Source organism: Carlito syrichta, unplaced genomic scaffold (genome assembly GCF_000164805.1).
Source record: "Carlito syrichta isolate Samal-C Ts95f unplaced genomic scaffold, Tarsius_syrichta-2.0.1 Scaffold308079, whole genome shotgun sequence".
Taxonomy (NCBI): Eukaryota; Metazoa; Chordata; class Mammalia; order Primates; family Tarsiidae; genus Carlito; species Carlito syrichta.
The window spans coordinates 386,522-403,231 of NW_007252175.1; the positions used below are offsets into that span (position 1 = coordinate 386,522).

At 38.1% G+C, this 16,710-nt stretch overlaps 1 protein-coding gene across 2 annotated transcripts in view; it reads right to left on the reverse strand.

Moving 5' to 3' along the window:
* Positions 1-2,334: 2,334 nt before the first annotated feature.
* The window catches only part of AASDHPPT (aminoadipate-semialdehyde dehydrogenase-phosphopantetheinyl transferase), a 30,412-nt gene continuing 16,036 nt past the window's right edge, over positions 2,335-16,710 (reverse strand). Inside the window, exons 4-7 of one of the 2 annotated variants that reach the window (XR_002482357.1) lie at positions 15,965-16,126; positions 5,794-5,865; positions 3,175-4,440; positions 2,335-3,099 (exon numbers count right to left, since the gene is read on the reverse strand). Coding sequence is in view for 1 of the 2 variants with exons in the window: in XM_008064826.2 (XP_008063017.1) it covers positions 4,276-4,440; positions 5,794-5,865; positions 15,965-16,126 (399 nt within the window). In the remaining variant the exon portion in view is untranslated. Of the gene's footprint in view, positions 4,441-5,793; positions 5,866-15,964; positions 16,127-16,710 lie in introns of both variants that reach the window. The other variant, XM_008064826.2, reaches the window with a different exon arrangement.

Genomic DNA, 16,710 nt, shown 5'->3' on the forward strand with positions numbered 1-16,710 from the left:
CACTGCACTCCAGTCTGGGCGACAGAGTGAGATTCCAACTCAAAAAAACAAACAAAAAAATGACCTATCAGGTACAACATTCACTATTTGGGGAATGGGCACACCAGATGCCCAATCACCACCAGCATGCAGTAAGCCCATGTAACAAACATGCACATGTACACTCTGAGTGGAAAATAGAAAACAAAGAACAAAAAAAATCCGTTACTATTAACTTCTGATTTTTGTACTCTATGAATTACCTACTCAAGGACAATAAAAAGGATTCATACATTTTGAATATTAATATACCTTTTCAAGCTATTATACTCTTGAAAGATGACATTTATAACTATAACCGTTTTTTGGGGGTTTTTTTGAGTTGGAGTCTGTCAATCCAGACTGGAGTGCAGTGGCTGCTCCAAGCCACCACAGTCTTGACCTTCTGGGCTCTGGCGATCCTTCCACCTCAGCCTTCCGAGTAGCCAGAGTTACAGGCATGTGCTACCGGCTGATTTTTTGATTTATTGTAGAGATGAGGTCTTGTCAAGTTGCCCAGGCGGGTCTCGAACCCGTGGGCTCAGGCAATCCACTCGCCTCAGTCTCTCAAAGTACTGGGATTATGGGCTGAGCCACCGAGCCTGGCCTGTAACCATATTTTAACAAAAAATGTATTTTGAAGATGGGTTTTGGGAAGCCAGGATAGAAATAAGTAGCTTATGTGACAATGAGGATGAAGCCATAAGCACTACACATATATACAGACATTGCAGAGAAGTTATGTAACAACTTCCCAGATAACTGGTTTCATGAAATTCTTCCATGATTCTGTGGCAGTTCTGGTTTTTGCATCATAATTTTATAATTACGAATCCGTGGCTTCTCAAGTCTCCCTTTGATGCATTGGATGTGCAAAATGTGATCATTCCCTACTTTCAAGTTAATTTTTCACCCAATTATTTTTAACTACAAAGGAAATGAACACTTTAGAAGTTTCTCTAAAACTAAAATGATTTGGCTTTTATTATGATGCACATGTTCTTGTCAGTATGTTTTAATGCTCAGTTGATGTTAATACATTCGATGAATGGTACCAATTTGTATTAGTGAGGCCCATTTATAAAAACAGCTGTACTATATTAGTGACTAGTTAAGTCTTCTAAATTCTCAGAGTTAAGGTCCTTAGTGTAATATTGCAAAAGTACATTTCTGTCAAGTCTCATAATGGCTTTAAGTAGTTTTAAAAGCAGGTCTGTTTTTTGTTCTAGTTTACTTAGAAAAATTTGTTAATTTCTTAACAATGGATGTGAAGTTTCCAGTGCTTAAACAGTCATTTTAAGAGAAAACATTAAATCTCTTAAATTTGCTTTCATGTCTTTGGAATATGACTCTTAACTTGTTTGGTTTGTAATGTCACATGGTGATTTCAGAAAAGAATATGGTTGCTATGTCCAATCCCACATTTGTAATGGAAGAATGCAGGAAGCAAAAAATTCACAAGCAATTGCATATTTTTGTTTTGTATTTTGAGTTTGGGGCTTTATTCTGTCACTCAGGCTGGAGTACAGTGGCATGATCACAGCTCACCACAGCCTCAACTACCTGGGTTCAAGCAATCCTTCCACCTCACCCTCCCGAGTAGCTGGGATTACAGGCACGTACCACCATGCCCAACTAATTTTTTAATTTTTTTGTGGAGCTGAGGTTTTACCAGCCTGTCTTACTTGGCCTCAAGCAACCCTCCCACTTCAGCCTCCCAGTGCTGGGATTACAGGCATGAGACATCATGCAGGACCTGCAAATGCAGTAGGATCAGCTGTAGAAAGTGGAGGAACAGGCCGGGTGCGGTGGCTCAAACCTGTAATTCCAGCACTTTGGGAGGCCAAGAAAGGATTGCCTGAGCTCAAGGGTTCGAGACCAGCCTGGGAAACTTGGCAAGATTTCGTCTCTACAATAAATTAAAAAAGAAAAAATTAGCTGGACATGGTGACACATGCCTGTAGTTCTGGCTACTTGGAAGGCTGAGGCGGAAGGATCACCTGAGCCCAGCGGGTCAACACTGGGGTGGCTGTGAGCATGCGACTGCACTCCAGCCTAGGCAACAGAGTGAGACTCTGACTCAAAACAAATAAAAAAAAAAAGGAAGTGGAGGTTCATGATCACTAAAATACCTATTTCTCAATTAATACTTCTTTCAAAACAGGAGGTCACATCTTCCAAAATGCTGCATGTTAATTAGAGTGAAATTTTGTTTGCTGGTCCCTCTGTGGACCAGCATTCTCTTAATAAAGATATCTGACAATTATAATCCCAAAACAAAAAAACCCCACAAATCCGGTGCTGGGTTCATAAAAATTCCATAATAAATGCTAACTTTTTTATTGTTATAATGACAAGACAAACAGTTTTTCATATCACCATTACATTCATGCTAGGGATAACAATAATTTCTCTATTATAAATGCTACCTGACCTTTTAAAAACATGTTATTCACTATGCGAAGACTGACTGGTCATGCTTAATAAAATAAAAACAATGATAAACATTCCAATTTTTTTTTTTTTACTAATACCTAATTTTATATAATTTACACACAACTTTTGATGTTAGTAACAGAAACAACAGATTTTACTTCTTGATACTTAACGTAACTTTAACTCCCCAAGACATGCACTACAACCACGTAATAGATCCTGTCATCAATATGATGGTCTTGGCATTTTATGTATTGTACTCACTTTAAATTAAGTCCTACTTACTAAAATAAAAAGAGATAAAGACAAGGAATAGGCAGTAAATAAAAAAGGAACACACAAAACCAATTACAACACTGATATATCAATCTCATTTGCAATGAAAGAAATAGACATTTTTAAAATGACATACCATTTTTTAGTTATACTAGCAAAGGTTACATCACCCCCCCAAAAAGGTAATATGCACAATTGACCAGGGATTATTTAGGTGAGAGGGTAGTCACACATATAGTACTAGCTGGAAAAGTAAACTGTACTGCCTTTCTGGAGACAGGTATGATAATAAGACTTACGAAAGCTCTAAAAATGTTTAAGCCCTTTGAACCAGTCGTTCTACTTTTAGATACTTTCTTAAGCAAATACCTCAAAATGTACAAGGACATGTTTAAGCCCTTTGAACCAGTCGTTCTACTTTTAGATACTTTCTTAAGCAAATACCTCAAAATGTACAAGGACATTCACTGTGCCACTGATTATAGTAATAAACTATAGACAATCAAAGCATCTAACAAAAAAATGAGTATGTAGTGGCACACTTTTCTTAGAACAGGCAGTAAGTCTAGCTCCCTTCCACTCTTCAAAATGAGTATGTAGTGGCACACTTTTCTTAGAACAGGCAGTAAGTCTAGCTCCCTTCCACTCTTCCAAGCCCATCTTACCCTCTTTTCTTTTCAATATAGTCTACCTAAGAGAGGCTAAAAATGTCACTCACTGCCTTTCCTTGAGACCTGATCTGAGTTATCAGAAGTCACTGGGGGCTTTTGAGAAAATCTTTCTTAATGATAAAATAAATGTGAGAGAAGAAACGGCCTTTCCTGTCTTTTAGATGTAATTTTACAAGGTTGTAAAACTGGAAGCTACAGCAGCAACTCATGTGATTGAGAGGTGGATTCGCCTAAGGCAAAACCAATAATCTGATGATAAGGTAAAAAAAAGTATCTTTAATGACATCTCTGAACCGTGTTATGTTAGATAATAAATGTCCTTGGTTACTTAAGCTAATTATATTTGGACATTGTTACTTCTGGTCAAAAGCATCCTAACTGATATGATATACTACAGAGTACTTTAGAACCACTAAAAATTATGTCACAGAGGTATATTTATGAACAGTAGATGTGCGGTTTAAAAAAAAAAATTACAAACAGTTATGTTCCCATTTTTTAAAGCAAATATGTTAATATGAATTCATCTGCCAAGAGGTCTAGAAGGATACTCAAGGTTTTAAGAGTAATCTCTGAAAGATAGGATTCAAATGTTTCCTTTTTGCGTAGCTGAATTTTTTATTTCTTCTATAGTGAACATTCACCACTTTAAGATTCTACCATCCTTTCTATTTTTATCAATTCAATGCAATTTTGGAGAGGAAGAGGTAAACTTGTATTCTAGTGAGTTGTCTTGAACTAGAAGTCTGCTTTTTTAATAGTAAGTTTTATTTTTTTAAAAACTGTTTTGTGAAATTTGATCCTATCAAGCATTTATTTTTCAGTGACTATGGAAGATTACAGTTTTCATTGCTCTCTGTTACTCAAGGAGTCATCATGACTTTGTACCATTTCGTATTAGAATTTCTTCTGTGAAGCAAAAACAGTCCCAAAATGAAGGATCTTCAGGTGTCATGGGAACAGCAGATGATATTAAATCATTAAAGGTGAGAACAGTAAACTGCCTCGGGGTTGGTTTAGAATCATCTTGAGATGGCACCTAAAGGGTAAAAAAATAGATGGCCTCAGAATTAGACTGCAAGTAAATCTTATCATCTATTTTATAACAATGAAAGACCAAATTACATTTCAGTAATATTAAATTAAACATAGTAGGATTTCTAGAATAGAAAACCTGGTTCTTGAACTTTTGTTTATAACAAAAGCTGAGATTTGAAAACAGAGGGACCAGTAACCTACATCAGCCAACAGGTGTCAATTTTAACATGCTACCTCTTTTAAAGAAAGATAAATCTATGAAGAATTTTAATCCTTTGATTAATCTATCACAGGTGTGGTCTGTTGCCTGAGTTATTTTTCTAGAAGCAATGATACATTTATATTGATCATGCCACATTCTCTCACATGGATTCCCTAAACATAATGACATGCATGTAGTTTTGATTAAAACCTATCAGCATGTCTTAAATAAATACTTTCACAGAATCACAACCATATGTAGGCTAAGGGTTTTTGACTCTAAGTTTTTACTCCCCTCACTCACTAGACTGTGACTGAAAGAATTAAATTGAGACCAATATTATGCCACACTATTTTTTTACGTGTTTGACACTATAACTTTGGAAATAATTCAGAATATTATTTTAAAAGGGTGAGGGGGTTCAATTCGCCAGGTAACTCCATCACAAATCAACCTTCAACTTGGTACCCTTAATATCCTATACAGCCCCAATCCACCAGGAAATAAATTACTGTTAAGTTGACTAACATAGTGATTATCTTGGAATTCTATTGGTATTTTGAGAACTACGACAGTACTACCAATTTTTTTTCTTTTTTCTTTGTAATATTTAAGTATATTTGAATGTGAAAAAGCAGGTAACATGCTTTTTTTTTTTTTTTTTTTTGATGATGAAGTGGGGGTCTCGCTGAGTTGCCAGACTGGAGTGGAGTACAGTGGCATGATCACAGCCTTGACCTAGTCTTAGGCAATCCTTCCACCTCAGCCTCCCAAGTAGCTGGTACTACAGGGCACACACCACCATGCCCAGATAATTTTTTGATTTTTTTTTTGTAGAGATGAGGTCTTGCTATGTTGCCCAGGCTGGTTTGAATTCCTGGGCTCAAGCAATTCTCATGCCTTGGCAACCCAAAGTGCTGGAATTACAGGCATGAACCAAGAGCCTGGCAACATACTTTTTAAAAATGTTTCCACAAAATCCCTGGTGATCTTAAAGATGTGCTAATGAAAAATACCACTAAGTCTATAATCTCAAAATCAAAAAACCCCTCTTACCTGATATAAGACAAATGACTATATCTATGAATAAAGAACAAACTTAATATAAATTCACGCTTTTGAGAAAAAGATAAAGAAATCCCCAAATCTTACATCCTGATGTTTAGATCCATCGGGTTTCCTAAGAGCTACGGCAACAAAATGGTGCTCATCTATTTTGCTTTCCTGAAAGACAGAAAGTAAATATGAATCAGATATGTAAATTTAGATATAGTTGTGTTTACATTTCAAATCTCATTTTCTCTTTACCTATATATACACATACACACACATATGTATTCCCCCACCTACCCTAAACCTCTTTAGAAGAAGTTATCTACATTCTGGCCTTTGCTCTTTTAAACTCTTCAGTAAGTATTTCCTAGTAGGGAGGACATTCTCTTACATAATCACAGTGGTTGTCCTGTCTCTCTAGGCTTTCTTTAGTGTTTTATGACACTAACATTTAAAGTACAAGCCCCAAACCTCCTTGTATTAATAAAACATTGCTCCTTCTGGGCTCGATGTCTCTTAATGACTGAACTGAGGTAACGCGTTCTTAACCACAACACTACAGAGGTGACGTGTCCTATCTAGAGGCACATCACAGCTATCTGCCTTTCACTGGCTGTATTTATTTTGTATATGCCTAAAGTGTATGCTGAAAAAAATTGGGTTGCAATCCAGGTGTGTAAGCATTTAGTTAACACACACCAAAGCCTGTGGAAAATCATGATGGAAATTTATAGGTAAAACTCAACCAACATGCAATTTTCTATTTTCCCTATGTATGAGACAAAGGAGAAGGTTTTAAAATGTAATATATATTGAGGCAGTTACTAGAGAAAACGAACACTTATTAAAAACTAAATTCACTGGAAAGCCACTTCAGCAAAAAGTGGAATCTAATAACAAAAAGTTTAGGACAACATGCTTACAAAGAAAAAAAGTTAAGAGCAAGTTAACAGACAGGATGCTAAACAAAGTACTGCCCCCGCCCTTAGGGAACACTAGAGAAATAAAACCACCATACAAACAGAGATGACTGGGCAAAATGTGGTGGGCAAAATGTGGTCAGAAAATTTAACAGGTCAAAGTAATCACAAAATAAGTCAGTTACAAGCCCTCTTTTATCATTTTCTCTTTAAACAAACAAAAAATAAAGTAACTTCAATGCACAAATTTTAAAATGTCTAAAATAATTTTTTGGAAATTTAGCACATAGGAAATATTCTTTTATGTATGGAATATTTCAGTAAATAAAAATCATGCTTAGACATAATTAAAGGTATAAAGAAAGGTATGCTAATGAGGGACAGTTACCCACTAAAGAATGTTACTAACGGTTGTGCTGTTTTGAACACTTCTAACAGTGTGAGACACTAACAGACTCACTTCCTACCACGTCCCCAAAGGAAAAAAAAATATTTTCCCTTAAACTAAAAAATAATACAACATTCTTAAAAAATTACTTTTTAATACAAGGTCTCCCTCCTTTTTTCTACCCTTAATATACCAATAACATGAACATTATAATGCAGAGATGTTTGGGCTATAATTACTTTTGAAAAAACACATAGATTAGCAGTTCTCTAATACCTACATCTAAATTTAAGGTCTCAGTGGGCAATAACCAGTTTTCTTTCAGCCTGTCAGCTAAAATGCCGCGGTGCCCTGCTCAATTTGTCCACTTATCTTGTTACAAGCCAAAATTCAATGAGATTGATTTCAAAATAAAACTTCATCATGTCTATTCAGACTTTATCGGACTCAAGTAAATACCAAATCTGACATTAGAGCAACACTAGAGAAGCTATTTTATAAGTGATGACTCAGTTTTCAAATTGTGTCATGAACTTCAATGGCATACGCTGTGTTCTGACAATGTTAACTATCCCATCTCATATTCCACTGGAATGAAAAATCCAAGGTTAGGAACTTTGCTCTAAATCCTTTCTACCCAGAACAGTGCCTATAATATATTTTAGTTGAAAAAACAAAATGAAATCAGCAAGCTAGTCAGTCAAGCTAGTTCATTCAATACACTGAACTTAAGTTAAATTTTCAAGACTTTCTAAAATTTCAAGAGTTTCCCGAACTTATAACTTTTTATACATAAAATTCCTGGGAATACCAAAATTGCTCCCCACCAAACCCAAAGGTTCAGGAATATTTTTATCTTTTCAGAAAATTGTTTGAGATTAGATTAAAAAGATTAATCTGCTTTAATAAAATTGCATGTCATTCAGCCTGGGCAACTTGGGGAGACCTGTCTCTACAATAAATCAAAAAAATTAGCTGAGCACGGTATCCTGTGCCCGTTGTCCCAGTTACCTGGGAGGCTGAGATGGAAGGACAGCCTGAGTCCAACAAGTTGAGGCTGTGGTGGCCGTGAGTGTGCCACTGAACGCCAGCCCAGACAATATAGTGAGACTCTAACTCAAAAAAATAAAATAAATAAATTTTTTAAAAATTGCATGTCATTATCCTAGTACATGTTCCATTTTGCAAATAAAGTAAAATAGAGTGGGCATGGGGGCTTATGTCTGTAATTCTAGCACTTTGGGAGGCTGAGGGAGAAGGACTGCTTGAGCCCAGAAGTCTGAGATTAGCCGAGGCAACACAGCGAGACCTCAACTCTACGAAAAAGAAAAAAAAAATTAGGTGCATGCCTATAGTCCCGGCTACTTGGGAGGCTGAGGAAGCAGGATCACCTGAATCCAGGTGTTTAATGCAGCGGGGAACCATGATCCTGCCGAACTCCATCCAGCCTGGGTGACAAAGTGAGACTCCAACTCAAAAATAAAATAAAAAGTTTTAAGCTATAACTTAAAATATTCCAATTTTACTCTTTCTTTCCAATGGTAAAGTATCGTGTTGAAAATGTATCTGTCATAAATTTTAACAATTTAACTACTTCATATGCAGTTTCAAAAGCAGAGCAATTAAGTTCTATTTTAAGGCCTGGTGTGGTGGTTTACACTTATAAACAGCACTTTGGGAGGCTGAGGTGGGAGGACTGCTTGAGGTCAGGAGTTCAAGACAAGTCTGGTCAACATAGCAAGACCCCCGTCTCTTAAAAAAAAAAAAAATTAGCCAACATGGTGGTGTGCACCTATAGTCCCAGCTACTCAGGAGTGCTTGAGACCAGTTCAAGGATAAGGTGAGCTGGGATTTTGTCAACGCACTCCAGCCTGCGTGACAGTCAGACCTCAACTCAAAAAAAAATTGATCTAATCTTTTTATCATTTGAAACTTTTGCTGGTAACTTTCCTAACAGAAACTAGTTATAAATTGAGAGCCTATAAAAATGTAAGACTCCTCCTGGCATAAAATTTCCTATTTTTCCTACAGTATTTTAATTTTCTAGGTGTAAGATACAATACTAAGATATGTGGCAAATCCTCTGGATTTGCTGTAATAAACAATGGATACTTGATTATGTCCAAGCTAGTGTCTTGGGTTGATAACAGACAGGATGCTAAACAAAGTACTGCCCCCGCCCTTAGGGAACACTAGGGAAATAAAACCACCATACAAACAGAGATGACTGGGCAAAATGTGGTGGTATACCACAGGAGAAAAACAAAAACACCTGGTTCTCAGAGAAGGCGCCTGAGTTAGACTAACACGGGAGAGAGGGCAAGGAGACTGGTGGAGCCACGGAATTAGTATAAACCAACAGAAACACAAAAGAGGAGAGGATATTCAAGAAACAGCAAATCACGACTTGCCTGCAATGTCGAACACAGAGAGAGAAACGATGGCTCAAGACTGAGGAAGAGACCCAAAGCAGCACAACAGAAACCAGGCCCTGTGAGGTGGTTCGCATTGTAAGTGCAACCCACTCAGGAGGCTGAGGTAGGACTGTGTAGCCCAGGAGGTGGAGGCCAGCCTGGGCACAAACACAGCGAGATCCTGTCTCTCAAAAAACAGAACAAAGAAACCAAAGAAAATGAAAAGCAGTCGGGGGCTACTGCGTTGGCCCAAGTCAGACAGAAAGACAGGCCACAGGCCACAGAGGCGCTCTCAGAGGGGCGTGTGTCCCTGACACCTAGACTGACTGGTGTGACAATGGAAGAAGAGTAACCTGAAGGGTGATTATGGCTCTGGCCTATGTGCAAATCTGAGGTACCTGTGGACTTTTCAGATGGAAACAGGGAGAGGGAGAACCGCATAGCAGGGAGTCTGGAGAGTGGGAGAAACTGAGGTAAAGATTCAGTAGCCACAGAGAGAGGAGGAAAGGGCAAGCTGCTTGGGGAAAGGTCGACACGCAGAGTGTGGCAACGAAGTTCACTTCTTAAATATGGCTGTTCCAGGGTTTAATCCTTTGTCCTCGTTCCTATACACTAATCTAGATGGCTTCATAAACTATGATTTACCTTACAGTAATAACTATCACTAGCACGTCAATTCTCTCAGGAAGGCTCTCAGCTTGCATTACACAGACATGCTTTCATCTTGCATGTTAGCAAAGACACCAAGCAGATTTTTAAAATATTTGTCATTTTCCTAATAGTTTTCACTTTCATATTCTTCTTTTGAGTCTTCAATTAAATAAATACTCGTTCTCTTGAGATGTAGATTTTACCGTATGTTCTACGATGACACTGTTCTTTGCCTTTGCTTGAAAGATTACAGTGTCCATATCCTCCTTACCATTGGGGGAGGGCCAGTAGATACTCCTTCCCAGATCCAGGGCGGAATTAACATTGCTATACACAGTCTCAACCTTGTTTCTGGGCAGATACTGCTCTTCCCATCTCCTCTGTCCTCATCCTTTCACTCTCTCTCTCTCTCTCACACACACACATACACACACACACACACACATTTATAACTAGTACATGGAACAGGCAAAACACTAAGGCAGACTGAGTAAATAACTTAATTATTCTTCCATGGCTGCCCCTTTAAATATGCTCAAATGGGTTTCCGTTCCCAGTTCCTACAAGGTCACAGGTACTTTCTTTCTTTTTTTTTTTTTTTTTGAGTTGGAGTCTCATTCCATTGCCCAGGCTGGAGTGCAGGGGCACGCTCATGGCCACCCTCGTGTTGACTGCTGGGCTCCAGCGATCCTTCTGCCTCAGCCTTCCAAGTAGCTGGAACTACAGACACGTGCTACCAGGCCCGGCTACTTTTTATTTTATTGTAGAGACGAGGTCTCACCAAGTTGCCCAGGCTGGTCTTGAACCCGCGGGCTCAGGCAATCTACTAGCCTTGGCCTCCCAAAGTGTTAGGATGACAGGTTGAGCCACGGAGCTGGCTGGCAATTTCTCTCTAATCCCTTCCAGCTACAACAATCCCACTTCTTCTAGAACAAATGTACATTTTCCCTCCTGGCTTCACCGTGCTCTTCTATTCTTTCTCTTCCACTTTGTTTTACTCAATGTAGGTGGAAGTTCAGAGGAAGAAGACTGCAGAATGGAACAAAGAAAAGACCAGTGCTAGTGTAATCCAGTTTTTGGGACCCTGCATCTTATCAGGGTCTAAATGCTCGCTTATCCCATAGGGTATTATCCGTGAAATTTTCAGAGACCCACTTCAAGTCCCTCAAACCTGTACTACTCGTGGAGCTAGCAATGCATTCAACAGCTGCTTCTTGTAATCTCTGCCGTCAGTATGAATACACAGTGGAATTTCCACTGTCTCTTTCTTTTGGGGCTCCTCTTAGCTGGAGCCCTTTCAAGACACTGCAAGTCTAGCAGCTTTTACATTCCACAGTGTCTATTTGGTCCACCGGAACTCAGGCATCTTTTTGTCTGTTTACCAAATAGATAAAGCACAGAGGCCTAACTGTTGACTCTTCCCTCCTCATTCTACATACTAGGAGTTCTCCAGCCAGGATCCTGCTTTTAAATTCTTTCAGTTAAGAAGTGGCTATTTTCACACACACCTCTCAACTCTTGCGAACACAAACAAGTTTTCCTACAAACTCTCTTGATGCTTTCCATTCTACTTGAGAGACCACAGAGATATGGGTCTACTAGTGTGTCATTTCAGCACAGCCATCCACCAGTCCCCACACAAACAGACTTCTCTGATATACAGACTGACTTGAGTCTGGTCACTGAACCAATTTTGCAATCCTACAAAGCACCACATGAAAGTGGCCAGCATTTCTCATTATGTCAAAAGAAGAAACTTGACTTAACACCCTTTATGTTTACTCTTGAAAAGAAAATCTGCAGGACATTTTTTAAATAATGCAATGTAAATTGTTGTTTGGGTACTAGCTGTTGGCTTCCTAATAGAACCCAAATACTTTGGGTTAAACCTGGAAAACCAGAAAGACATCTATCTAATGCTAATCCAGTTCATTTTAAACATAAAATGAGACCTTTATTAGGTTAACCTGAAAAAAATAAATATAATAAATTACTTCAAATGCACCCCAAAGTCACACTTAATTCAATCACAAAATTTCAAAGAATTCATGCAATAGGAGGACATGCTTAAAAAGAAAAAAAAGTTATATAGAAAAATAATACTTGCTGAGGTAAAAAAGTAGGAGTTAAGACTCTAACTCTCCTCTAACTCAAAAACTTAAACTGCCTTCCATACTGCCTACACCACACACCACTGAGTACCTTCCAATCAGTCTTTTTATGTATACATAAATTTGTTTGTTTCAGCTGTAAAGATCCTTTTTTGACTGAATATCAGAACATAAGCATTATGCCCACAGTAACGTATTTAGGTGCCTTTTCCATGTCCACACAAATTATTATTTAGCAAAAGGCAGTTTGCTTCAGTTTTCACATTAGGTGTTTCTGAATTTTTCAGTTATAAATAATGATGCAGTACAAGAACAAACATATAGACCAATGGAACAGGACAGAGATTCCAGAAGCAAAAACTCAATTTCTCAACCAACTCATCTTCGACAAAGCCTCCACCATCAACCACTGAGGAGAAGAGAACCTATTCTGTAAATGGTGCTGGGAAAACTGGCTGACCACATGCAGAAGACTGAAACAGAACCCTTACCTATCACCACACACAAAAGTCAACTCTAAATGGATCAAAGACCTAAATGTAAAACCTCAAATTGTAAGAACCTTAGAAAATGTAGGAGACACCCTTATGGAAGTTGAAATTGGCAACCAATTCCTGATCAAAACCCCGAGTGCCCATGCCATAAGAGATAAGATAGATAAGTGGGACCTCACCAAACTGACAACCTTCTGCAAAGTCAAAGAAATCATCAAGAGAGCAGGGACAGTCCGCGGACTGGGAAAAAATATTTGCCAACTGTAAATCTGACAAAGGCCTAACATCTAGGATCTACAAGAAACCCAAACATGCCGAAAAGAAAAAAACAAAACAAAACAAAACAGCCCATTACAAAGTGGGCAAAAGATATGAATAGGCACCTCTCAAAAGAAGACATTCGAGAGTAGTCAACAGATACATGAAAAAAATGCTCAGCCTCACTAGTCATCAAAGAAATGCAAATTAAAACCACACTGAGAAACCACCTAACTCCAGTCAGGATGGCCATCATCAATATCTCAAAAAACAACAGATGCTGGAGAGGATGTGGGGAAAAGGGAACACTTATACACTGTTGGTGGGAGTATAAACTAGTACAACCTCTGTGAAAAGCAGTGTGATGATTTCTAAAAGATCTAAAAACCAACCTTCCATACAACCCTGCAATCCCCCTACTGGGAATATACCCAGAGGAACTCAAATCACTTTATGAAAAAGACACATACACACGCCTGTTTATTGCAGCATTGCTCACAATAGCAAAAACATGGAACCAACCATGCTGCCCACTGTGGTACATATATACGATGGAATATTATACAGTCATAAAGGAGGGCAAAATTATGAACTTCACAGCAACTTAGATGGACTTAAGAGTATAATAATGAGTGATAGATCACAGAAACAAAGAACTGAGTATCCTATGTCCCCACTCATAAGTGGGCCTTGAATAATTATCCTAATATTATACGAAAAGGATTGTCAGTAGAGGGGAAATTGCCGGGGGGGGGGGCCGGGGATTGGCAGTGGGATTCTGCTAGGGGAGGGGTGACACACCTCATCAACAAGGGTACCTGCATAATGAACATTTGTATACTTAACCCTGAATTGTACCCCACATCTTTAAAATAAAAAATAAAATAATAATGATGCAATGAGCATACATCTTATGAATGTAAGAGCTAAAAATAAATGATAAAATGTACAATAAAAACTTTTAATCCGGCATCACTAAGAATAAAGGATTCCATGTAATGCTCATATGTCAAAGGCTTTCCCACTTAAGTATGAAAACAACAGCTAATAATTTTGGTTACAATTTAAAAAACTGTATTATCTTTTAAAATATAAGATCCTAAGTAAAATTTACTCTATAATTGACAGAACCCCTTCTTGGTATCCTAGCAGTTCTGATAAGACTCTCTTTCTCAAAATGCTTTCTGCCCTTCGATCTTCTGACACTATCCTCTCATTTTACATCTTACCCTTCTGGTCATTCTTATTCAGTCCCTTCCACACTCCACCTTAAAATATTAGTACAGAGTTTCCTTGGCTCACAATGGTGTTATATCCTGATAACTTCACCGTAAGTTGGAAATTATCCTAAGTGGAAAATGCACTAAATACACCCAACCCACTTTAGCCTAGCTTAGCCTAAGCTACCTAAAATGTGCTCAGAACACTTACGTTAGCCTACAATGGGTAAAATCATGTAACACAAAGCCTAACTTACGATAAGGTGGTGAATATATTATGTAATTGATTGCATACTGTACTGAAAGTGAAAACAGATTGGTTGCATGGGTATTGGAAGCACGGTTTCTACTGAACGTGTGTCATTTTTAGAACACTCTAAAGTAAAAAACGCATTAGGCTGAATCATCCTGAGTCAGGACCATCTGGGTTCTTAGGGCTCTGCTCTCATCCTTTCTTCTAATTCAGATAATCTCATGGCTTCCACTTAAGCTTCTCCTCAGAGTCAACTTACAGTCACTCCTTAGGAAACCTCAGTTGCAACTTCAAATCCCAAGGTTTCAACTACCACCGACAGGTTGATTATTATAATTTTTTTCCTCTAGTCCAGTCCATTTTAGTCACCTACTTCACATCTCCACTTTGATGTTCCTTTGGCACCTCAGACTTAGCATCCCACTTATTTTCTTGTATTCTGTATCTCTCCAGATGGTCTTACAAGTCAGAGAACTGCTCACATCTTTGACACCTCACTTGCTTAACCTCAACACACCATCACACACCGGATTTGATCTTCCTAAAATATAAATTTGATTTTATCATGCCCTACTGTGTACCTGTTAAACTCCCATGAGAAAATTAGTAAACACCTATTATTTTATCGGCTCATCACTAATATCTTATTCTGGGAACTGACCTCTGCACACCATTCAGGTGGCTACAGTAGGAATAATCACATTATAATACAGCACACCTGCTGGGCTCTGGACACCAAGACCCACCAAACAGGACCAATCAAAGTAGGCCACTTCCTTGGCTGCAGTGACTGGAGATGTACACCTAACTCAAGGCAGACCAGGAATTCCCTTCTCTAGGATTTTTCAGTCTGGAACAGAAAGGGAGTTCACCAGTTTCTTTGGGTTTTTAAACGATAAACTGCTACATGCAAGAGTGGTAGGCAGCCACGTCTTCTGCCATGCAGATCAGAGAAGCTGAGAAAGCTGATGTGCAGACAGAGAAACAAGGGTGGGAGAAAACTGAAGCCAAGACATTTAGAAAGGCAAAAGTAAGAGAAAAGGAGCTCTGAGTATTCCAGTCCCTAATTCTAGCTAATTCTAGAACTCAGTTACTGAATCACTCTAGTAGCTTATGATATTGTCTTTTTGGCTTAAACAAGTTTGTGTTGGCTTCTCTCACAAGCAACCCAAAATTACTAGTCGACAGAGACAAAAGTATAGAAAGAAAACAAAATATGTAACCCAACCAATAATACCCTGCATGCTCTACCAGCCTAATCTGGAATCTCTCTCAAATTCTTTCATTTTGGCACAGCCAAAGTAGCTGTCTTTGGCTGTTTACACACACACAGTTCTTTCTACTTCAGGGACTCTTACTTTTCCCATTCTACTTAACTCACAAGACTCATCTTTCAAGTATTAGCTTAAGTGTAATATGCTCTCACAGTATCCCTGACTTTACTTTCAGAGCAAGAGGACTAGATTCAGTGGTCTAATTTCAGTGACTCTTCAAATTAATCACACATACATGGATAAAACCCAGAAATTCTTAGTTATAACAATCCTAATACGTGTCTCACCTCAAATGCCCATTCTTTTTCTTCCTCTCCATCTAGGAACAAACGTGTTTCTTTATAAACTTGGCCTATATCCAAGTTTAACGGAGATATATCAAATTCAAGCCGTTGCAGTTCAAATCCCAGTCCAACACCAATGGCCTTTATGAAGCTTTCTTTGAGTGCCTAACAACAGAGAAACAATTTTTCTTAAAATTCAGTAGATAAAACTTCTCATAAAATCTGTAGGCCTGATACATTTAGATTTTTAACTCCATACTACATTATGTCTATAAGCTATTTTTTTAACCCTTATTGTAGCATGGGAAAAAAACATCATGTGATCTTAAAGCAAATCATTTAAGCTCTGTGCCGCTGTTCTCTCACTTGTAACTGATGATGACAGTAAAAGTACCTTCTTCATAGGCTTGTGAATTAAATTAACTAACTTACAAAGACCTTGAAGTAATGACTTCTGGAATGTAGTAAATATTATGTGTTTGTTACATAAGCCTTCATGTGTATTAGTTCCTTTAAGATAGGAAATGTTATTTATAAATGGTGATGTTTTATTCATAATGTGTTATCTTATAAAATGCTTTATCTCTAAGAATAAGCACCTTCAAATTAAATATTAAATATAGGTTACATTTTCTTTTTGGAGCCAGGATCTCACTCTGTTGCCCACTAGAGTGCAGTGGCACAATCACAGCTCACTGCAGCCTCACACCTCTGGGCTTAAGTGATCCTCCTGCTCAGTGTCCCAAGTA